This window comes from Vollenhovia emeryi, unplaced genomic scaffold, assembly GCF_000949405.1.
Source record: "Vollenhovia emeryi isolate VEMERY1.0 unplaced genomic scaffold, V.emery_V1.0 DF939202.1, whole genome shotgun sequence".
In the NCBI taxonomy this organism is placed as follows: domain Eukaryota; kingdom Metazoa; phylum Arthropoda; class Insecta; order Hymenoptera; family Formicidae; genus Vollenhovia; species Vollenhovia emeryi.
Genome location: NW_011967164.1, coordinates 28,346 through 52,699, shown reverse-complemented (window position 1 = coordinate 52,699; position 24,354 = coordinate 28,346). Strand labels below are relative to the sequence as shown.

General features: G+C 41.6%; 1 protein-coding gene across 4 annotated transcripts; it reads left to right on the top strand.

The window, feature by feature from the left end:
• The first annotated feature begins 1,135 nt into the window (after window positions 1-1,135).
• Window positions 1,136-20,813, top strand: LOC105561722 (beta-arrestin-1). Of its 4 annotated transcripts, none has more exons than XM_012011957.1 (9): window positions 1,136-1,206; window positions 13,129-13,342; window positions 13,692-14,067; window positions 14,279-14,572; window positions 15,166-15,303; window positions 16,856-16,999; window positions 18,769-18,855; window positions 19,784-19,930; window positions 20,140-20,813. In XM_012011957.1, the coding sequence occupies exons 2-9, from the start codon at window positions 13,210-13,212 to the stop codon at window positions 20,213-20,215; spliced, it is 1,395 nt and encodes a 464-aa protein (XP_011867347.1). In that variant the 5' UTR covers window positions 1,136-1,206; window positions 13,129-13,209; the 3' UTR covers window positions 20,216-20,813. The 4 variants fall into 4 exon arrangements, with proteins under 4 accessions (XP_011867347.1, XP_011867346.1, XP_011867348.1 ...); XM_012011956.1 differs by lacking the exon at window positions 1,136-1,206 and adding an exon at window positions 12,002-12,618; XM_012011958.1 differs by lacking the exons at window positions 1,136-1,206; window positions 15,166-15,303 and adding an exon at window positions 12,003-12,618.
• Window positions 20,814-24,354: the final 3,541 nt, after the last annotated feature.

Here is a 24,354-nt window from a genome sequence, read left to right as displayed (position 1 = left end):
AAATCCGACCTCTGGTAGCTAAGACTGGTACCAGAGGTAAAAGGATAACTGAGACTTGTCCAAAATGACGATTTCCGAATTTTGTCCCGATTATTATTTGTCTCGGCAAGGAATCGCCGACAGGTAGAATGTAACGCTGTGCTGCGTTCCGAATTTTCTCCTTTCAATAATTGTGCATGACAAAACGTACATGTCATTTGCTTCGTATATTTGTTATGTATAAATTTAGAAAAGACACGATTTGATTTAAAATTGCATTCGCTCCGACAGTTTAATGAATCAAATGCAAAGAACGATTTGGTTTAATCCAAGATTTAATCTTGCGAGGCGATTTAGTAAAAAAAAGTGCAACAGTGGTACGATTAAAAAATTTCACGCGCACACATCGGACGACAGATCCAAGATAATTGGATTTCTTTCACCGTCGCATCTCCGTAATTATTCCTTTACCAAAATTTTCCCCTCCAAACGCGTTCACCTGTTTCAATTTAAATGCTCCGAACGCTCCAAGTGGGAAATATAAATAGAACAAACCATATGTTCCGCTAGTGACTTTCTCTTCAACCAGCGCATTCCGAGATCATCTGTCTAGAGTGAAGGTAAAAGAGCAGAGACAAAAGTCCACCCCGGGCGAGGGTGACAGCGCGATCGGTCCCGTCCGGACTCCGTTTCGATTTCCCGCGAGCCTCTCACCCCGCGTCCGAATTTTCCCTGTACTCAAAACTCGACGGACAGACCCGAGTTATCCGGCCTGAGTCCGAGAGGGGGAGAGCCTGGGAGAGCCGAGTGTCGAAAGGAAATAGGGACTTTCCTCTGAGCCGGAGCGCGGGCGCTCCGGAGGAGCACTGGTTCCTGGTCGTGCGACGTGCTCGCAGCTCCGGTTCAGTAATCACGGTGGGTCGTGATGCGCGTTTCCGACTGACGGGCGGCAGCAGCGGACCAGTAGTCGTCCTCTTGGTGCGCGCGAGACCCTCCGCGAGCGTTCGCCAGAACGGGTGCGGTGCGGTGCGACCCGCCATCGTGTTACACGCCGCGAGTGAGCCGCCGGGGGTGAGTCGCCGCCGGGGTCGTCGGGGTGGTCGCGTGGGAGCGTCGCGCCGTCGCGACGCCGTCTCGCGCCGCGGCGACAGTGACAGCTCCAGTGGAGCACCCGAAGCGAGGGTGTGGGCTCGCGCGACGCGGGACCATCGCGGCGCGGACCCTTAGGTAAGGTTCAGCCAGGACCAACTGGCGCCAAGCGAGGTCCTCCGGCCGAGGGATAGGGTTTCCCCGAGAGACTCTCCCCGCGGTTCCCCGCTTCCGTCTCGCGGTCGCACGCAATTCCTCATCCTCGCGGGGAGACGCGTGACGCTCGACTTCCGGCTGCTGGCCGACGGGAGCGAGGACTCGAGTTCCCCCTCGTGTCCATCCTCGAGAGGGGACGTTCTTCCGTTGCTCCCCAAGAGAAAGAGAGAGAAAGAAGGAGAGAGAGGGAGAGAGAGAGATAGCCTGACTCCGAGACCTCTACGTGCAAGAGGAGAAATAGGAGCGCGCGCGGCTCGTCCCCGCGCCTCCTTTGAGTCATCTCAGCGGAACGCCAGCCAGCCGGAGTTCCGGAAATTCCGACAACTCCGAAAAACTCGAGCTACTCGCGCACCGCGTTTGCGCCCGCTCGTAAACAGACTGCCTTGACCATAGGAACATTGTTTCGCCTATCCTTATCTACTTACAGTCGTGCGTTTTCTAGCACGCGCGTCTGAAAAAAACAGAGGGAGGTAGAAAAATGAGTGAGAAAACGCCGCGCGAGCGTTTACCTGCTCGATTTGAATTCACCGAGAAAGTTGGAAAGTCTGATTTTTGACAAACGAGACCGATGCTGGAGATAAGAAAAATCCTTCTTTATCTGGACAAGTTTTATTGACGGAAACGTAAATCGTTCCCGAAATCCGGCGTTCTGGAGGGGAAACTTGGAATCCAGATGAATTTATGTGTGGCCGCACAAAGTGTACACGAAAAGGAATCAATTGGATTCAAGTTAAAAGTTTCCGCACGGTCGAGTTTTACTTTTTTTACGCGACTGCAGAAACGAGCCACGCGAACGGGCCTTTATTGAAAGAGCTGCATTATTGCAAAAGCGTCCGAACCGGATTATTTGTCACGCGTCGCGCGTCTAACTGACGTGAACAAATACGTAGAAAGGTTAAAATTTAAATTTAAAAAAGATCAATTTAAATTGACGCAGCTGTACAATGAACGGCTGTAGAAAAACAGAATATGATGAAAGAGGAATTCGGCAAACTTTTCCGAATGCATTTAAAAGAATTGCGAACTTTTGAGGGACTGCTGTAGCGATTCTGTACTTTTTACACCTTTCGCTCCTAGAACTGTCGACTCGCGAAAACGTTTGTGTAATATGCAAGTTACTTGGCCTTTGTGTACAGACCGACAGTGTTTCACTATTCTATGAATTAATGTTTTTACAAATTGACGGTTCTAAATGCAAAAAGTGCAAAGGGTGCACAATTACACCGGTATTCCTTTAAGGAAATGCTGGAGTAATTCTACACTGTTTGCACCTTTTGCTCCTGAAACAAAAATCTGTTTAATCGAATAAGTTATAGATCACCTAACCTACAACTTATTTAAATGAACAGACTTCTTTCTAGGCTTCTATAAACTTAGTTTCAATGATACTGTGCTGTTCCTTCATTTAGTCCGAATAGTGGGACACTTTCGATCTGTACACAAAAGCTACGTAATTTGTATATTACTCAAGTGTTTTCACGAATCGGCAGTTCTAGGAGCAAAAAGTGCAGAATCACTCCAGCATCCCTTCAAAAGTTCGCAATTCGTTCTTTTAAATGCATTCAGAAAGTTCGCCGAATTAATGTTTTTACAAATTGATGGTTCTAGATGCAAAAAGTGCAAAAGGTGCACAATCACTCCAGTATTCCTTTAAGGAAGTACTCCTACACTTTTTGCACCTCTTGCTCCTAAAACAAAAGATCTATTTACTCGAATAAGTTATAGATTACCTAACCTATAACTTATTTAGGAGAATAGATGTTTTTAGGCTTCTAAACTTAGCTTCAATGATACTAAGCTGTTTTCTGATTTTGTCCGAATAGTGGAACACTTTCGATCTGTACGCAAAAGCCACGTAATTTGTATATTACACAAATGTTTTCACGAATTGACAGTTCTAGATGCAAAAAGTGCAAAAGGTGCAAAATCGCTCCTAAGCGTTTCCTTAAGACGGTAAATAAATGCGAAAAATGCGGGCAAGTGAGACCGCGGAGAATCGCCGTAGATTTCCCGACGCGTTTCATTCGTTCGCCGATTTGGAAACGACCTGTACGCGCGATCGTGTGAAGAAACGCGTCGGGAAGGAATTCCATCTGTCATCGCAGCAGATCGCGAAGATCGCGCTTGTATCATTAATTACCGCGGATCTCCGTCGGCGAGAAGCCCCGCTCTCTTTGCTTTTCACTTTTGCGCTAATTACGCAACATTAATTATCTTTACGCCCGTAGTTTACATTCTCTTTATGTAACATAACGCGCACGTCAGGTAATAATTAATTGACCGTCCAATTGGACATTTAATCGCGAGAGTTTCGTCACGCGGCTCGCTCTCGCGTTTATTCTAATTTATATTCGCCAGCTATTGCCACTTTTCCTTTATTATTTACCCGCGTATCGGTAATATCGGTTTGCTTATCGGTCCTTTATACGATTTCCAACGATGACTTCATTGTATCATCGTAAATAAATTGCGACGCAACGCCAACCGCGTAATTCGACTTCATTACTATCGTTATGAATTTTATTATCATATCATTATCGTAATTCTCGCCAGCGCCACGCGTTTAATTTACGCGGGCATCAATTTACACGGGCCGGCGTATACACCCGCCCGAAAATTCACGCGTTTGTCGAAGCCGCGATCGTCGTTATCGCGACGCGAGTAGATCCTCGACTCTTCCACCGAGAGATCGCGATACGGGGAGAGGTGAGACGGGGGAGGAGGGAATGTGCGTTTACCCCGTTATCGGGCGAGACATCGTCGACGTTGCGTCCGCAATTGTGTGGTTTCTGACCCGATGTATCGAAAATCGAAGGCGCGCGGCCGACGGGCCGTCGTCTATCGCGGCAATCGATATTCGCCCGCTTTTCACCGTCGCATCGCCGTCGCGTTTCCGCGCGACGTTAATTGCATGCCGACGGAGAGGAGACGCGTCGAACGCGCGTCCTCTCCTCCGGAATCGGCTCGCCCCGACGAGACCCCGGCTTTTCACGCCCGTAAAAAGATCCGCGGCTGACGTTGACAAACGCCGCCGCGATAAGCCCTCTCTTCTTTTTCAGAGAGGCACAAGGAATGCGATAGATGCACTTCTGAGAATCTAGCCTCCCGCCTCTCAGCCTCTCGCACTTGACTTGAACACCGACCCCCCGCCATCCCCTCTTTCATCCTGATAAGAAAAATTAAGTGTCCGGACGAATGATCGATGAAAATCGAGCGTCGCTGTATTGTTAAATCGCAACAATGTGCGGCACGTCGTGTCAAATCTGAGAAGTGCGGAGGCTCGACTTGAAAATTATTTGTTATTTTGTGGGGAAAAACAGTACGAAGGCCACGCCGCGGATCATTATCACAATTGTCATTACATAAGCCATTATGTAAAACTTGGGATCGTTACTATGTTGCCGCAAACGAAGCGATAAAAATTCTGGAGTGTCGCTCCTCGTGTTTTTCCAATTAATTAATTATTCACTCCTGCCCGGCCTGTCGCTTTCGCGGCGCAATTAAGCGTCCCGTTATCGCGCCTTTTGTACTTCCCCGTCTTCATGTCTCGGAATTAGAACTTGAACACATTCTTGGATCGTGGACACAAAGCTTTAATGACATTAAGGTATGTAAGTAAATTCTTATAGAGGATTCGCACTGTGTTTCATGTCTGATATGACCATCCGATATCCAACAAGAGCGTTTGTTTAAATCGTTCTTTTATGGGAAATCAAATCTTACACTGAGAAACATGCTTCGATTGTATCAACAAGACATGTATGATAAAATGTATTTTGGCTAAACCAAATAGAATTTCTAGCACGATAGGGCTCGATATTTCATAACCAGAAGTTTGCTAGACTTCACCACACATCTGGTAAATCCTAAAGGGATTCTGATTCGTCCATTTTCTAACAGACGCCTGGTTGAATCTATCAGATTTTTTTTTCAGTCTAATACTCGCTGACGAACAGCGAATAGTCGTGAACTTTGCGTCTCTCCAATTCAGCGACCCTGCACCCTCAGAAAGGATTTCTGTTACCGAGACAAAATATATTCTTGGTGCATTTACATTTCTCACAACCTCGTTTAGTATAAAAATAAGACAGTATAAAAATAAAATCAATAATTCGTATTCTCCTCTATCGAATTAAAATAGATTGACTTACTATATTGAGACAAGAGTAACTTATATAAATATAAGTTTATATATTTCTACGTTTAGAATAAATTTTCCCTCTTATCTTACAACGCACCACGATATTCGACAAAAGACGATACACACAACTCTGAGAAAAAAAAGACAGTTAGCAACCCATTTCAGGGCCCACAATGGGTCCGGAAATTTTTTCTATGCGCGTGCACTTCTGCGTCTACGCACACGTTCGTCCGCGGAAGTATCTCTTTTTTTTCCACGTCATTGTATCTTCAATTAAAAGAAAGAGAGAGAGAGAGGACGCGACGGCGTATTTGCAGCGATGACGAGTGCATCTCGCGCGCAAGGACCAAATATAAATGCGAATCCCCGCTTTTCTTTTTCGCCGCTCATTATCGGCGAGCCGCATCGCCGCGTCCTTGATGTTATCGATGATCGATAGTCGGATTGCCGAAGATACGGCGATTAAATGAAGCGCTTAATGCGATTTCCACAATACGTAAACAGGACGCGCGTCCAGCCGACCGTCCATCGATTTTGTTCTATTCAATAAATGCGTTTATTATACGCTATGAATGGGAGATGCAACAGTTTGTCGTGCCGTCAATTAGTCGCTCCCGCGTCTGTCGTCGCTCCGCCGAATTCGATTGCGCGGCTGCATTTGGAGATGGAAAAAAAAATATATATATCGAAAATAGCGCTTAATTACAGATAAAAATATGATAGCGTCAGTTGCACGCGAAACGATAAAATTGCCGATAAATCATCTGTTTAATTTACCGTAATCGTTGCCGCGGTCATTATTCATGCACGCGTTACTCCTGCGCGGCCTGAAAACCAGACAGTTTATCGGTACATCGTGTACTTTTAACAAAATCATTTCGCGAAATTTCACATTTTTTATTCGTCAGCGCGATGTTTTACGAGACGCAATTTACTCTTGTCACGCATTTTTCCCGCCGTTAAAAATGCCAACTCTGCCGGCTACGGAGGGAACAGGGGAGCGGTCGAAGTTCACGCGGCGGCTCTCTCTCTCTCTCTCGGGTCGATATTCGTATTCTACGAAGTCGCGGGAGCTTTAACTTAATCTGGGATAGTTTAATCACGCGGAATTATGCGCTAACTTTGTTAACTCGCTCCTGTCGATGTGGTCGCCCCTCAAGGCGACAGTTAAAAAAATTCCGCCCATTAAAACGCGGCTGAAATCACCTTGGAGCTCGAGTGGCTTCGTTAGACTCCGGGAATTTCCACCAATTGTTAGACCGTCGCGTGAAACATTGATGAAATATTTATTTATTCTCGGGAGATTTTCGAAACTACGACGAGCAAATCGGTTTTAATTACTTGATTACACGTCGTACACGAGTGTACGAAAATTTAACTCTGTCGATGATACTCGAAAACTTCTCAAGTTCTGAAGAAAACGAGGATACTCGAAGTCGCGAGACTATCGAGAACAACAGATGCGCTTACCTGCTAACCTTGACGCGACATTTGATAGTTTCCAATTATATATTTATGTACACATCCGGATATAAGCAGCAAACGTCGATTCACTTTCATCATTTCGAATCGACGGAGATACCGATTGTTAGGAAACTGTTGAATTTATCAGCAGATAAATCTATACGATAGATATCTCTTTCAGTAAACTTCCTGTCAGGCTTTATTAATAAAATTGTTATCGGAAGAGAGGATTAAGCTTATTGAAGTTACATGACAGTTAAATATTAGAATCCAAACAAATTTTTTATTGTAATCAAATACAAAAAATTGTTCCCCCCGGCAATAATTTAATCGTTAAATCGAAAGGATGTTTGCCAATGTGCAAAATATCTAATAAATTAAACGAATAATCGTAGCAATAAATATTATGGAATAAGAGATTTTACAACTGTCCTATGTAATAAATCTGAAAGCGGATGTACGTGTAAAGTGAAAGTGAAGCAAATTTAACAAGTCGCTTTCATTTTTCCGCAAGTGTTAAACGAGCCTGCCTGATATTTTATCGCGTAATTTTGAAGTGACAAATTGTACAATAATAGGATATGCGTATTCTACTACGGTGTAGCTTTATCATTTATCGTGTACCATCCCATCAAAAGCTCGCGCGACGCAGAAGCTCGCAACATGGCCCGCACGCAATATGTCCGATAATAGCTAATAAATTGTGCAATATAGCGGCTCGTTTATCAGCCCTCACGTGTGCGAAAATTTCCTGCAGAATTTCCCGCCGGCTACAGAATTTCCCACACTCTGGCAGGAAAATTCAAGGAGAAAATAGCGAGCGTTAATATACAGTTGAAAAAGAAATATTTTCCTCGGCAACTTGAAAATCTCTCGAATTACACGAAAAACCTGGTGAATATGTATATTGAAATTAATAAATCTCGTTTATTATTGGTCCGATATTGCACGGGATTATCGGTTTATATAGCAATTGCCATCTCGCCATAATAGCGATAGCTTTGCATTTGAAGCGTCGAGGGAAAATGTAATTTCAAGTTTTCGCGTTTGTGAAAATTGAAATTAAAATTGTGCCAATTGTAAAGCAAAGCGTAAAACACATATTGCTGTATCGAAATTAAATTTTAAAATAAACGAAACTGACAAGGCTTTTCACAAGGTACTTCATATATTACGCACTTTTCTCTTCTTTCCTTTTGTTGAGTAATTCGTGCCTCGCTTAAATAAGTTATTTCCGGCGGGATCAACCTGCCGAACATTCTGAGGTACGAAAACCGAACGTTCGCCTGGCGTTTATAACCACGCGTACAGGGTGTCCAGTAAATCGCTACGCAACCTCTCCAAATTAATTTTAACGTGGTTAAAATATTAATTTCATCCCTCCGTCAGGACTCATTTAGATTCTACCTGCTAATCCGATACATCTCCTTTATTTTCTTCATTCAGAACGTTTAATATCGAGCTTTAGACAATCGACAAATAGCGACTGCTAAAATTTGTAAATGTTTGGGGCTCTGACAGAAAGAGAGCCCTGACAAGGTGTTTGAGTCACAAAAATCTTTATTATTACAATAAAGAACAAACGTTTCGGTCTTGTTTTAGACTATCGTCGGTCACTAAATTATATAAAATATAACACCGATATATTACACACATATTACACCGATTGTTATAATTTCCAATGAAATATGCGTCGCGAGCGATTTATATATTTTTCATAATTCAGTTATACGAGTACATTGACAATGGTCTTGAAAAAAAGACAGACGTTTCTTCTTTACACGGTAATAAAGATTGTCGTGGCGCTAACACCTTGACAAGACTCTCAGCTCTCTTTTTCATTGATTGATAACATTTGCAAATATTTGAGGCTCTGATAAATACCGAATCGAGGAAATAGAGAGCCTTGTCAAGGTGTTTGCGTCACAAACATCTTTATCATTACAATAAAGAACGAATGTTTCGGTCTTGTTTTAGACCATCGTCAGTCACTGATTTATATAAAATATAAAAATCGCTCGCGTATTTCATTGGAAATTACAGTAATCGGTGTAATATGCGTCGCGAGCGATTTTTATTCTTTCCATAATTCAGTACATTTATACACAATACAATTATACATTAATGATGATCTGAAAACAAAACAGAAACGTTTATTACGTTTATATTACGATTTTTATGACGCTAACACGTCGTCAAGACTCTCAGCTCTCTTTCTCATTGATTGATAACATTTGTAAATATTTGAGGCTCCGACAAATACCGAATCGAGGAAATAACGAGCCTTGTCGAGATGTTTGCGCCACAAGAATCTTCATCATTACAATGAAGAACAAACGTTTCGGCCTTTCTTTAGACCGTCGTCAGTCACTGAATTATATAGAATATATAAATCGCTCGCATATTTCATTGGCAATGGCAGTAATCAGTGCAATATACGTCGCGAGCGATTTTTATTCTTTTCATAATTCAGTTATACACTGATGATCTGAAAACAAGGCAGAAACGTTTGTTACGTTTATATTACGATTTTTGTGACGCTAACACGTTGTCAAGACTCTCAGCGCTCTTTCTCATTGATTGATAACATTTGTCTGAGGAAGAAACCGTATATTAGAATTAAAGCGACTTTATTGTAGGGCTAGTCTCGACGCATCCTGAATAATGGAACGGTATAAGCTTCTGAATAATCCAGTTTCCCCAGTCGGATTCAGACGAGCTACACGGCGAGTCGGGGGAGGCACCCTGTGTATACAGAATAATGACGTCAGCAGCGATTGAGTAGTATGATTCCCGGTAGTTTCGCGCCGGTTATAGAATCACTGTAACAGGTATAAGTGCGCTAAACTACAGGCGACTCAGAATGCAACGCCATCGCCCGCTCCGCCCCCGCGTCGTTTATTCGCCATCAAAAGGGCAATCAGGCCTCGAAATCGCAATAAAAGCTCGTTAAACAATAGCGGATTATCTGCGAAACGAAAGTATAATTGGGGCCGTATCCGGAAACTGGCTTGACACTCGTCGACGCGAGGGAACACGGGAGAGCGGAGCGATTGCGTCTGACGTGTAATGCGTAGCGCAATATACGCCGAATGAATTAATCTGTGCCTCTTTTTATCCGTCGTTTCGACCCTCTTGAAACCAAATTAAACACAAAGGGAACTGTACGTGATTGAAATTGGCGGCATCGAGCGTGCGCGAGTCGCAAATTAAACTTTCTCGATTTCGATTTGTTTCCAATTACTTAGCGAAATGAAAAACTAAATAAATAAATAAATTGAAATTATCAAACAAACATTAATAAAATTTCGCGCAAACATATGTTTGCTGTATAAATATTCAACGCCGCGCTTTAAGTTAATTAATCTTATTTCATCTCCGCAATATTGTCGAGCGAGCAGCGATTTTATTAAAATAAACGAGCCACGCCGATCGGTCCATGGTTTCTGGGCGTAAGTGGTTTTTTTTCACGATTGCTTGATTTACGAGGGATCGCGATAACGACCGCGAGAATGCCTGCCCAGGCATTTATACCAGACCAGATAACATGCGAGTGACGTCAAGTGAATCGTAAGACTAGCTTCCGTCCGTTGACCCAGCATGCAAAATTTGCCCTGAATCGTTTCGAGGGACTATTCGTCTCTCCCCGGAATTCACGGGCAATTAACGAATGGGGATTCTAACGAGCGGATGATTGATCGCGCTCTCCAGCCCCTTGGATAATTTAAAATGTTCGCGCTATTACATTTTATTCCTAGGTTCCAGCATTATTCGCGCAGACGTTTAATATTTTAATTGCTCGATAACAGTCAATGTTTCCACGTGGAACAACTGTCTTGAGGCAGATAAAATTTGTCCCGCGTCTAATCTTCATTTTATCTTCGCGATACGCAGCTGGAGACGCTGATTATGGCGCACGAATTGATAAAGAAACATGTATTTCGGTGCTCCGCGATAACATTTGGCATAATGACGTCAAATATGTACGCAAGTTCCTTATTCCTTTCCGCTGACCCGTTTTATCGGCGTTAGATATGCAGCACGATCTTATATTCGCGCATACTTTCGTTTATACATGGTGTTACGTAAAGACAGCATTCTCTTTGTCTTTCCCGGCCAAAATACGTAACATATTGAATAATAAAATATTTTCTAACGGTTTTCTGTTTATTATATGTATACAACGTATTGCAGCATTGAAGAAAAGAGAAAGGAACAGAGAGAGAAAGAGAGAGAGATTTTCTCAATATTAATTAATGAGATATAAATAGGTCGTCTCTTCAAAAATACATTAAGACTTGTTAGAATATTTTGAAAAAGTAGCGCATAATCGAAATTAAGAATAATTTTGTCAACAAATAAAGTTAAATCAAGACCATTGGGATGCAAGTGAAATAACAAACGAGAACGCCAAATTTTAGGCCCGAGCAAGATGCAGGTAGCCGAATAATTTTAATTTAATATGTGAATTCACGTATCTGGCTCGGAACTAGAACTTGATAATTTTTTAAATAGATGTAGTAAAGACTGAAACATAAAATACACGACATTAAGTATTCTTGTAATAAATGGCAGATTCAATAACGAAGTGTTTTTAAGTAGTCGTGAAATTAAATAGAAGTAAATTTCTCTCTCTCTCTCTCTCTCTCTCGTGAAACTCGCCTTTCTCCGCCTTAATGAATTTAGCATCGATTTTCCCTCAAAGAAAATTTGATCAGTAATTTAATGGGGAAACTGTTAAGGCAGGATGAATTAAGGTTTGGAAGTGTAAATTGGTAATACGACCTTACTCTTCGATTAATCGTGAGTAAACTTTATTTAGAAGCAAACTTTATTTAATGTACTTTAATACCCTCGCGAAGCGGCAAAATTTTTATTTGTCCGGCAAACAAAGCGGAATCTAGTATAAATCTAGCATAAATATTCATGATTTTGCAGAAGCTATTTCTGGAATATTTCTCCCCTTCCCTCGTTTGTTTTTTATTTCCGCAGCACTCGGTACTAATCCATCTCGCGTTACATTCGGTCACTCGCGTATCTGTAACCGATAGCGGCACGCGGTGTGTAAATCCCGTGAGTACAAATTATTGTACGAGCATTATCGTATTAAGTATTATACGAGCGCCGATTGAAATTGACATCTATTTGCCGGAGCGGGTTCAGTGCAAGCTCGGCGTTGCCCCGACGTGCTCCGCCATCTTTCACCGCGTTCGCATTTCGACGTAATTTCAATTTGGCGCGAGCGGTTTATTACGGCGGCGAAATAAAGAAGAATGCAAATTTGTGCATGCAACGTTGCGGCCCCGTGAAATGCGGCAGAAAATACGCGCGGCCGATATTTTGCAGAAAGAGACACGTCGGATTAACGTTCTCTCGCCGCACTTAGTTCACGCACAATAAGCTCTCGAACGTGAAATTTACGACAAACGGAAATTCACAAAAGCTTTGTGTTAAATAATGTAATACAATTCAATTAACCAATGTAGAAAAATTGTTAAACGACGCAGCTGGCAGTTCTAATTAGTGAAAATTTATTGCGGAAAATATTACCTCGGCCAGAGTTTTTTACAATTAAATTGCGTTACGGATCGATTCAATAATTAATTCAGTGATTAAAGATTCAATTCCGATTGTAAGTGTTGATGACGCGCTCTTATTTTGACGAATACTTCGCTAATTGAACAAAAGTACCCGTGACAATGAAAGAAGTCGGAGAGAATATGATAGAGGTAAATTTAGAATTAATGGAAACTAAGAAAAGAGAAAGGGAAAAATTTATAATTGTAGAATCTTGTGACATTGAAGAAACAATCCCAAAGTGTGTGATTCTACACGGAGAGAGAACATTTTCTTAAAATCTACCCCGAAAATCATAACAACACGAAGAATTTTATGAGAGTTTTTCGACATTTTACCACACTTTTACTAGTAAAATGTACGGTAAAATTTAAAAAAAACTCTCATAAAGTCTCTCGCAAGATTTTCAGGGTAACACGGAGAGAATTTTCCTTTAAAATTTACTCTGAGAATCGTGTAGTCGTGGAACATGGCATTTTGAAGAGTTTTATGAGAATTTTCTAAAATTCTGCCATACTCTTACTGGTAAAATTTCCAAAAACACACATAAAATTTCTCAAAATGTCCTGTTGTCCAACGATCACACGATCTTAAGAGCGAATTCTCTCCGGATTATTAATAAATTCGTCAGCGACATTCTAACAAGCGATTTCTGTCGACAGTGGGAGAGCTCGGAATCGGATTTCTCGGATACTGAGGACTCAAATGAGCTAGGGGCCAACGTGGGCCCCGAGATCGCCACGATGGACACTATAGACAGTGTCAACAAACGGCAAGCCACTCGTGTCTTCAAGAAGTCCAGTCTCAACGGCAAGATCACGGTTTATCTCGGCAAGAGAGATTTCGTCGACCACATCACGCATGTTGATCCTATCGGCACGTATCCATCATAACTAACTCACGCGCTTTCAAACAGGAATAATGTACAGATCCCTACACGGAGACGATTAAAATGTATCCCGAAAATCACGCGAACGTGGGACGATGGCATTTCGAACAATTTTGTGAGAGTTTTTGAAATTTTACCGTACATTTTACTAGTAAAATTTTACCCATAAAATTCTTCGAAATGCCGCGCTGTCCCACGATTCCACGATTTTCAGGATAAATTTTAAAAGAGAATTACGTCGCGTGTATAATAGTTTCCAAATACAACGATCGTAGAATCACAAGAGCGCATTTTGCTAGAAACTCAACGTTGAAAGGTATCTCTGTGATTTTTCAGACGGCGTCGTCCTGATCGATCCGGACTACATAAAGGACCGGAAAGTGTTCGGTCACGTTCTCGCGGCGTTCAAATACGGCAGGGAGGATCTGGACGTCCTCGGATTGACCTTCCGTAAGGATCTATATCTGGCGGCGGAACAGATTTACCCGGTGCTGCAGGGAACCCAGCCGCCCAGGGAGCTGACGCGATTGCAAGAGAGGCTGATCAAAAAGTTGGGCAGCAACGCGTACCCCTTTTACTTCGAGTTACCACCCCACTGCCCCGCCTCGGTTACTCTGCAACCGGCGCCAGGTGACACCGGCAAACCCTGCGGCGTCGACTACGAGCTGAAAGCGTTCGTGGGCGAGACGCAAGATGACAAACCGCACAAACGGTACGTCTTGATGCAAAATTCAAGAGATTACCCTTTCAAATAGAAGAGGTACTTCCTTTTGTTCAGAGAATTTCCACTAAAGGGAGAGACAGAGAGACAGACGGTTGCTTATTCTAATATAGAAATAAATGTATTCCGACTGTCGAAACGACAAACATTCCGCTCAATTGTTCCACCGTAATCGAACGTTTAAACCGATTCGAACTCGCAGGAGCTGCGTGAGGCTGGCGATCAGGAAAATTATGTACGCGCCGTCGAAACAGGGCGAGCAGCCCTCAGTGGAGGTCAGCAAGGAGTTCATGATGTCCCCGAACAAGCTGCACCTGGAGGCCTCCCTCGACAAGGAGCTCTACCATCACGGCGAGAACATAGCTGTGAACGTGCACATAGCGAACAATAGCAACCGGACTGTGAAAAAGATAAAAGTGTCGGTTAGGCAGTTCGCGGACATCTGCCTGTTCTCCACGGCGCAATACAAGTGCACCGTCGCCGAAGCCGAGAGCGAGTGAGTATTCCCCGCCTGATTACCGCCGTTCATTATCGATAGACGTACGTATCGCGCCCTGGCGAGGAACGCGTTGCAATAAACCAGGGGTAATTTAAAAAGCCGTTTCGACAAAATTCAACTTTCGCCACACGAACGTCTCTCCTCAACCTCGCTTTTCCGTGACGCGCGTGTAAGAAATTTCGAACACAGTTTTATTTTATTGAATTCCTCAGAGAACGGAGAAAATCGTTGTTTAACGTCAAGCTCCTTCAACTTGCAACTGATGAGAATGCTCCGAAACCGCTTTTTAATCGCCATCGCGTCAAAGTAGTCTTAAGTTGGAGTTTAAATACTTTTTAATTGAGTATGCTATTAATTTCACACCGTTTGCAATTCAGGCGATAAACTTAGCGCCCTTAAGGTTCTGTGATTCAAGCATCGTTAAAGATTTCGAGACACGGACGATGGCGACCAGCTCGAACTGCGTCAAAGTTTTTTTTTTTCAAAATTTAGACACAGGGCGGGGGGAGGGAGGGAGAGGGCGTAGGGCGCGATAACATGCGATAAACAGGACTGTGACGAGCAGGAAAATAAAATTATTGCACTGGCAGTATAGGGGTAGCGCCAGGATTCACCCTGAGTAAGGTGTTTTCTCTAAGGCCGACGCTTGCCGAGAACAAAGACAAGCGGGGCCTTGCTCTAGACGGTCAGCTTAAACACGAGGACACCAATCTCGCGTCTAGTACAATGTGAGTGCGAGATTAAGAGCTCGCTGTTTCCCTCATTACTCTCTCACCTTTTCTGCCCGGGTACTAAAAGGGGGCGAAGAAAAAAGAGATGACGGAGGCTGGAGGCCAAATGGTTCGCCGACTATAATCGTGACGATATCTCACGGCGAATGTCCGGGTTTTATGGGGACTCATCATGCCCGAGCGCCGTAAAGACGAAGCGTAATAACAGCGTGCTATCAAATCCCTTTACAAAGTTATTGAGAAAGACCGAGTTTACTGAGAGACTAGCTCGCGTTAACAACGTCCGGATTAATCTTAATAGTCTCTCGGATAGTCTTGCAACGTGAAAAGGAACGTAATGTTGCAAGCCAGCAAAATATGAAAAGTTGAGTTGTTTGAACGCACGAAGAAATGCAAGTCGGTCTCTTTGCTCGTAAGTCGCCTAAATGTTACAAATTGAAACTTCGAGACTAAGACAACAGGAAGTTAAATTCGATCGGGTTCTGTTTCGTTCGATGCATCGACTGTTGATATATTAAATAAAAATATCGCATATCGGACCATTGACGTATACGTTGTCTTTCATTAAATGGACGTTAAGGAGAAATTGACAAGAAATTAAAGGACAAGCCAGCCTCCTCGTTCACTCTCTTTTTTTATATTTAACGCAAAAGAGAAAGTAAAAATGGAATGGCAGCATTTTCTTGGTGATTTTGTGCTGGGGATTTTTAACGCGGTGGCCTGTAATCACGTATGGATCTCGATCGGTGGTGGTCTCATTTCCTCTGCAAAGCTCCCTCTCTCTTTCTCTCTCTCTATCTCTGTACACATTCTGCCCTCTTTCTCCCTTTCCCTCCTCCCACATCGAGTACATTTCCGGATTATTTTTTTCTCTCCTCCCACTGAAACGTACTTCACGGAATTCTCAAAGTAAAGTTTTCTGCATTGATATACGTACAACCGTAAATGTCTCACGCCCTACATGACCCTGTCATTAGGCACTAAAGTATTGTACAGTATTGTTAAGCCCTCGTCCTGTTCTCGTCTTTCGCAATCGTAGTCTGTATCGCAGCGTGAGGCACAAGCTGATATATCGTACAGTCACGGTGTATATGAGTGTTGAAGAAATAACTTTATTTAATTTGTTTACACATTCTCGTTCATATATCGTCGCTCGTTGTACTTTTAATCAGTCGCGAATCTCTCAGAGCGCGGAGCGGGAATCCTGCGAAACTTCTCTCGGCGCAGAAGTATCGTAATACAACGGTTACTACTGAAACAAGATATAACAAATGATAATCAAGATATGGATTAATATCTTGATTAACGCCAAACAATTTTTACGTATGTAAAGCTAGCGTTGACAAATTTATTTCGAGAGCGTGCGTGTCTAAATGCGTTTTTGCCACTTCGACCACGCTCAAGTGGATGACCGAGCAACGTTAGAGAAGAGTTCGCGAATATCTTGCGAAAAGTGTTAATACGTTTCGCGAATTAATCGCCGCGAGATCCCGGTATCCGCACGTAGCAGCACGTTAACACTCATGCTGGTTGTGTGTTCAAATGTCAGGGAGGGATGCCCGGTGGGCCCGGGCTTCACGCTGAGCAAGGTGTTCACCTTGACACCCCTTCTGGCCAACAACAAAGATAAATGGGGGCTCGCCCTCGACGGCCAACTCAAACACGAGGACACCAATTTGGCGTCCAGCACCCTGTAAGGACGCGATGCCTGAAGTTGAGCCTGCGACACATGCAGAGACACACGTCTAGATATTGATGCCGCCGTACCGCCGCTTCGGCCGCGCATTTAGCGCCGGATAGATACCGTCCGGAAATTATCCCTCACAAATTGCGAAAGTTTGACGCGGTGTTTCCTAAACTTTCGACAGCCTGACAGACGCGTGGCAGTTGAATGACAGCGATCTCGACTATTGAATATTTAAACGCGCGTTGTACAGAATATTTTCTGATGAAGGACGAAAATTATTAAGTGGGGAAATTGCGGAAAGTTATTTCTGCATCGAGGCGATTTTTGCCCGTGAAATGACGTAAACGTCTTCCCTCCGCAACATGTAAGACTTTTGTAAACGCGATAAAAGTTTCGCAATGGTAATCAAATGTTTCTACGAAAAATCTAATGACATCGTAAATTATTAAAAATTATTTTAAAGAGTTTCTTCAAATGTTGCGTAATTAATGATTCCCGAGGTAAAGCTTGAAAGACAGAAATTATGAAAATAATGAAAATTTAAGAAACACCGAAACTCGACGCGCGGACGGGGAGATTTGCCAAACGAGCGCTGAATGCGGGGCGAGAATGCGGACGGCGCTTATTACACACGTGTCCGTTCACGCACGCAACGCGCAGCCGAATACGCCTTTGGGAATTTCTCATTTTCGTGCGCAACGCTTTCCACACAAGCAACGGCCGGAAAATACATGTTGGCTGCCTGCAACGAAGCTTTTCTCAACGATCGATCGATCGAGATGGCGAGCGACTGGCTCAATCATTGTCGAACGACGTGTAATTCTGTTTTTGCGAGATTCGCACTCAAACTCACTGGGATACCGTTTCTTCCGCGCATCCTGAATTCCTTTGACCCAGATCCATGGACGTCCATGTAAACGAAGGCTTTGAGACCGACAGTTTTCCAAGATTTTAATATTTAAGAAGCTCTCGAAATTCCGCGAACCTCAATATCCATGGATTCTGAGATCCAAGTAATTTAATTCTTTCGATACCGCCTTCCCGACGCTCTCCCGCACCGACAAAGTCCCGAAATTAAATTCGAGTTGCGACTTTAATATCAAGCATTGGCATGCAACGTTTCGAAGAATAAACCTTATTATTTTCGCGACAGAACGCGCGAGCTTAATACATTTCATCTCCGCGCAAACTAAACCCGGCGACTTGAATGCAACGACCTTCCTGTTTTGCAGACGAAACCCTCGTCTCTTCCGTTATCTTCTTTTTATGCTGAATAAAGCTCCCCGCACTTCCGCCGGGACATATATTTTCCAATGGTGTCGAAAGGATTAAGAAACTGCGATCCAGGGGATTTAGGATGCAAGACACCCGAAGCAAAAGTTGAAAACCGAAATCCCACCCTCCTTCTGCTTGTGCTCGTAAAAACATGGCATCGCCACCGGCATTCTGCCTGCAGTAAAGTTGCATGGAACGAATTAGAAATTGTTAATTTCCGCTGCGAAGTTGTAGTATCATGGCTGGCTCGACTAAAAGATATGTACGTGATTACCGCTTTATATAAATGTTTAAGTAAATAGTATTGTGACAAATTGCCGCCCTGCTTCCGCCTGCTTGCGACTAACAAAGTCAATTTACGAATTCCTCTTCTGTGTTGCTCCCCGTCGTTTGTGCATGACGCCGTTACACACAAAATTAACTTTGCATGGGCTTTCATGTGGCGTTCGCACCAATCGATTGTAATGCGTTATAATGACAGCGGTAAATGTGATTCGCAGTGTGGTCGACCCGGCGCAGCGTGAAAACCTCGGCATAATTGTCCAGTACAAAGTTAAAGTCAAACTCTGCCTCGGCGCACTAGGAGGGTAAGTGCCGTTACCTATTTAACATGTCGACCGCAAACGAGGTGGCCTGAAACGGTCATTTTTCTACGACAACTAGTTACAAAAAAAAGTATTGCTAAATAAACTTTCGGATCCGGAGTTTAATCGCTTCCGACGACACTCCTCTTACAGAAATGTAAGCGAAATAATTACTAGAAAAATACTGTGATGGACAGAATGGTCGCGGCACTTTTTTTTAATGAGTTTAGGAGCTCGAGAAATAGATCGGAAACGCTCAAAATGTTTTCCGAATGGCCGTCGAGCGAAATATTTCTCAGAGAAGAAGATCTTGGAATCCTCAATCTAAACGTATATTTCTAATCTCATTACAAAGAAATGTCGCGGTTATTTTGTCCAGCACTATACATCAGTGATTTCTAATAATTTACTTGCTGAATTCTGCTAATTAATCAGTGCTTTTTTTCGTCCCCAGTCATTACATTTCTGTAAGGGTCTACGGCCGGAGTTCGTAGTTCATTCTTACGTTTAAGATAACGTCGTCAAGTGAAATATATTTCTCGGAGATTTTAGAACCGTCAATCTAAATGCATGCTCCTAAACTCATTAAAACAAAGTGTCGCAACCATTCTGTCCATTGCTGTACATAAGTAATTTCTAATAATTCAATTACCGAACTCTGGTAATTGTTCCGTGCTTTTTTCGTTCCCAGTCATTAAGTTTCTGTAAGGATCTACGGCCGGAATTCGTAGTTCGTTCTTATATTTAAGACATGAACTAATCATAGAGCTGCCCGTATTAGCATCATAAGAAGTCTTATTTAAGACAGCTACGAATACCGGCTTGAAATAAACTCCGGGATCCTTTTAGGTCTTGAACCTCCCCGAGGACTTTTAGGGGACCGCGAATTTAACAGCTCTATTTAATATTACTGTTTTATTCTGATCAATAGCGAATTAGTCGCGGAACTGCCCTTCATTCTGATGCATCCCAAACCGGAAGAGGAGGAACCAGTGCCGTCCACAGCTCGACCAAGCCCTACGCACAAAAGCGACGGCGGGGAAGTCCCGCTCGATACGAACCTCATCCAATTGGACACGTAAGTGGTCCCGGAGCAATTTCGAAGCGAGTTCAATTTTTGAAGAGGGCAAATTTACGAGTTCGCATCGATTATAGCAAATCGATAAGGTCTCGTTTGAAGTTTCGCGAATAATTGCGAGAGGAGCGTCTCAATTTCTCTGGAAATTGCTATAGAATTATTGCGCTTTTTCCGACTGCATTTTCACTGCCGTTTGTCCACTTTCGCAGGGAGGCGGATGGCGACGATGACATAATCTTCGAGGATTTCGCCCGTTTGAGGTTGAAAGGCGAAACAGAAGCTTGACCGTGTTCCGCCGACACCTTGACACGTATCGATCAAGTGACTTTGACGCCACCATGCCGCACGCAAGACGGAAGTTGCACAATTTCGCCAATGATGCCAATAGCTATGTCGCAGCAGCAAACTTAAACGACGTCAGTGTTCGACGACGTTTGCTGTTTGTCGCTGCGGTGTCATCGCTAACCCTCGAGCGCAAAGTGTCAGTAACGGTGTTTCGCCGTTGTGGCGCATTTTAAAATTTATCGCAGGAATAGTTTAATGGAAAAAAAACTAAAAAAAAGAGCGAGGGTTATTAAAAAGAACATAAGAAAAACGATATTGTAGATGGAGAGAAATTCTTCACGCTGCTCACACTTTTTGTGCAATTTTGAATTTTCACGCGAAAATGATATCGAAAAACTTCTTCAACGATCGACATTTTTTACCAATTGTCAAAAGTAAACGCACAGGAAGTCAAAGTTTCTCAAGAGCAAACCCCATACAGCACAGAAAGTTAAACTAGTGTTGCTAAAACGTTGCGATGTTGAACGTTGAGATATAAATATCTTTTCTACGTTGAATCTCTAGGTTAACGTTTCTACATTAATTCTTTATATTGCTGCAACGTTAAAATAATATTGAACAAATTATTATGTTTTGTCACTCAAATAGATACTTAAAAAATGTATAATTATGAAATGTACATATGTATACGAGTATGTATAATATTTTTCCAACGGTCAGAAATTTTCTGAACTAAGATTGGATTATTACTTTTTTTTTAGTGGAATAATTCAATCTCAGCACTTCTAACAATTGAAAAAGCTACTACTCTACTAAACGCGACCAATATTAACTCAATATAATTTAACAATGTGTTTTTTCTGAATGTTAAATTGTAATATGCAATATTGCAATTTTGTAACGGAACGTTTCTGAGATGTTGATTCAACACTTGTGTGCTGTATGGGAACTGTTCAACAGCTTTTTCTTGGTTTCTTTTTAAGCTAGCCTACATGTTATTTATGGAGAAAATTAACAAGCGAACTAATTAAACAATTAACTGTGGCACACGTTCTTTATTTAATGATGATTTCTGCGGAAAAAGCGCGGCGGATTTTGTAATTGACGTTTACGAATTTTTCATCAGCGCCGTCGCCATTTTACGCTCTGGATCTGAAGACTGATTTTAGGAAGGACATCCAAGAATCTAGCCAATGACGTATTTATCGTAAAATCTTTAACAATAAAAAACGAAACAGATGAACTCCAAAAAATTTTATTATTCAAAAATTACGATTTAAAGTTGATATTAATTCGATTTTGTGATTTATACGTAATTAATTACCTTTAAATCGCAAGCTAATTTAGAGAATATGATTCAATTACCATATGTGACTCAATTAATTTAATACAGTACAGTTAATGAAATACAGGATTGATAAAAATCCGAGAATGAGATTCTTTAGATTTATAAGCCACAATTGCGATTATTTAAACATGGCCAGTACACTGTTTTTTAAGTTACACCAGCGCACAGAATAAACATTTGCGAATTATCAATTTTGTTTTAATAATGCAGAGTAAATATGTATGTTAGTGCACGTTGCAAAGGTTGTTTTGCACTAGTGGAACGATCGTAAGCGCTTTCTTGCTCCTCGTACGAATTTCGCAGAATTAATATCTAATTTATACAATTAATATAAATAAAGAACAGTTAATCATACCACTGTGTAGAATATAAAAGAAAGCTTTTTTTATATTTATTGCGCTTCTTCGGAATGGAAAACTACAATGCTTAATTTACGACAACGAGGGAAATTGCTTTGTAAAGGGTCAAACTCTAGACAGCCCATTTTTAGAAGAGTTTAATGCAATAATTTAATTGTACTCGACAAAAAATGTGCACAGAGAACGAGAGAAAGATGGCATTTCGAGATGCAGATGTCAATTCATAGATGTATTTACGGATAATTTGTAGGACTTGGAAACATTGTAAGATTTGTAATATTAATGTCCCTTTTTCATGTCCCTTTTTCAATTTTACAATCAATTAAGTTAAGACGGCGAGCACTGTTCAATCGTGAACATCGACTCCGACGTACATTTTCTAGACTGTTCGTGATTTCGATTTTCGCATGTTGCAACGGAATATAATCGCACGCTCGGTTCGCTCGTATTTAATATAATTAGCAGTTTGACATTGATTGCCTAATTAAACGTCGGACGCACAGATTTGTGCTATGAGATTAAGTTACGGAAATCAGGTAAACTTCGTCATCCAAAATAAAAATATTACGGTGATGCCACGGTACTGAGATTAAACGTAATCACACCCCGTCACTTTTGTAAGAATTTCTAAAAAAAAAATCTTTCCTCTAAATTTTGGAAGTACTTTTGATGTTGTTAATATAATAACATGATACACAATTTTCTTGCCTTTATGGTATCCCATTCTCTTTCTACCTGTTACATTTAAATAACCAAGACTATTAAGGAAAATTACATCTGACACGTAAACTTAAATTGTATTAAATCTCTTAGAGTTTAATCATAAATTTTCATTAAACGAAACGTTTGTTATTAATTGTTCAATTTAAATTGTGACAAAATAAAGTCAACACCGAACGGTTCACGCTGGCAACGAAGATAAATTGACAGTGACATTAATTAAAATGACGAAAATTGCAAAATCACAAAAGCTGTAAACAGCATTGTATATACAGGCATTGTACATGTATGTATGTGTACGTGCGCGCATGTGCGTATGTGTGTGTATATATACACATGTAGGAGGCAAAGAAAGCATAGTATTTTTTATCACTTTAGCATTTACAGACTATATCTAGACGCGAAATAATCAAGTATGTAGTCTACGCTTTTTTTTTCGCGCGTTCAACGTTGAACGAGCGACGAAAATGCGGCCGTATTTCCTCATACCAAAGCCGATATCTCTGTTTCCTAAAAACAAAAAAAAATACTTCTCGAGAAAGGTATTAATAGCGAAAATAAAAAAACAGTCTATTTAAATCTTTAATCTAAACTTAAAGGGATTTTTCCATTAAACACATTCTTTGTGCAAAAGATTTATTGGCGTCCAATAAATTATTAAATTCTTTCCCGCCGACATAAATTTAACAAAAATGTTATTAAACACAAATTACGTTAAAAGTTCGTTTTATATTACATCGTAAAAAGTAATACAATATCTTCTCTATAATTCGTTCGGTTAATATTATGCGTCTTATATTAACTTAATTATTAACTGTCCAACTAGCAGGCTGCTTAGAAAGTCTCTTAACTTATTTTCATAAAACAGGAACGTGCATGTTCAACGAACGTAGCTATTTAATTAAGGGACGAATTTTTGCGATTGCGGCGAATGTCGATACTTTAATTATATCGTTTTAAACGACATGTATGAGTGTGTATATGTGCAGGCTTATATACTGAGAGTATATTTTATATTCGCCCGCGGGCGCGCGCATATTTTTTATATGATCGCATGCGGTGGATCATTAACGTTTTTCTTGTGATCGTTGGAATCACAAAAGAAAAGGGTACACCGCACAAAACCGAGAGAGATAAATAAAGTCAATAAGGATGCCGTCTCTGTAATTCTAATATTGAGATATACTGTTTTCTTGCGACACAAGAAAACCATATCACATACGGAGCGTCACGGAAAAACATCTTTTACCAATTTAATGACGTCGCAAAGGCTAATTCCCATTATTTTTCTGTGCAAGTTGAAATTGCAATTATTCCCTCGTCTTATAAATTGCATATACATTTCCTGTAAACTGCATAGTTGATGTCGCAATTAATTGCACGTTAATGAAAGTATTATTAATATTTTATAGGCAAGAGAGAATTCTCAGATTTCAACGTTACGTACACAGTTGTAACGCGATATTCCTTTAGACGCTCTGTATTCAACGAATCACTGCGAAAAAAAAGGCAAACGAATACGCTTCTTCGATATAACGCATTTTGCGCCTGGAAAATCACATTTCTCTCATTTATAACTCGTTCTAACTAAAAATTGTACTTTTGTGCGAACAGAAAGCCGTTGTGATTGAGCATATAACGTGACGCGGATATGCTGTTATCAGGATGGTTGTATCGTGCGATATAGGACGGCAATTAATTAATTGCACCGA

Bases quoted from the DNA above. Each gene is read 5' to 3' on its own strand.
- LOC105561722 (XM_012011956.1), top strand. From the start codon at position 12,589: ATGAAAGAAGTCGGAGAGAATATGATAGAG. The intron at 12,619-13,128 runs GTAAATTTAGAA...TTCTGTCGACAG, and splicing joins TCGGAGAGAATATGATAGAG to TGGGAGAGCTCGGAATCGGA. The intron at 17,000-18,768 runs GTAAGGACGCGA...TGTGATTCGCAG, and splicing joins AATTTGGCGTCCAGCACCCT to TGTGGTCGACCCGGCGCAGC.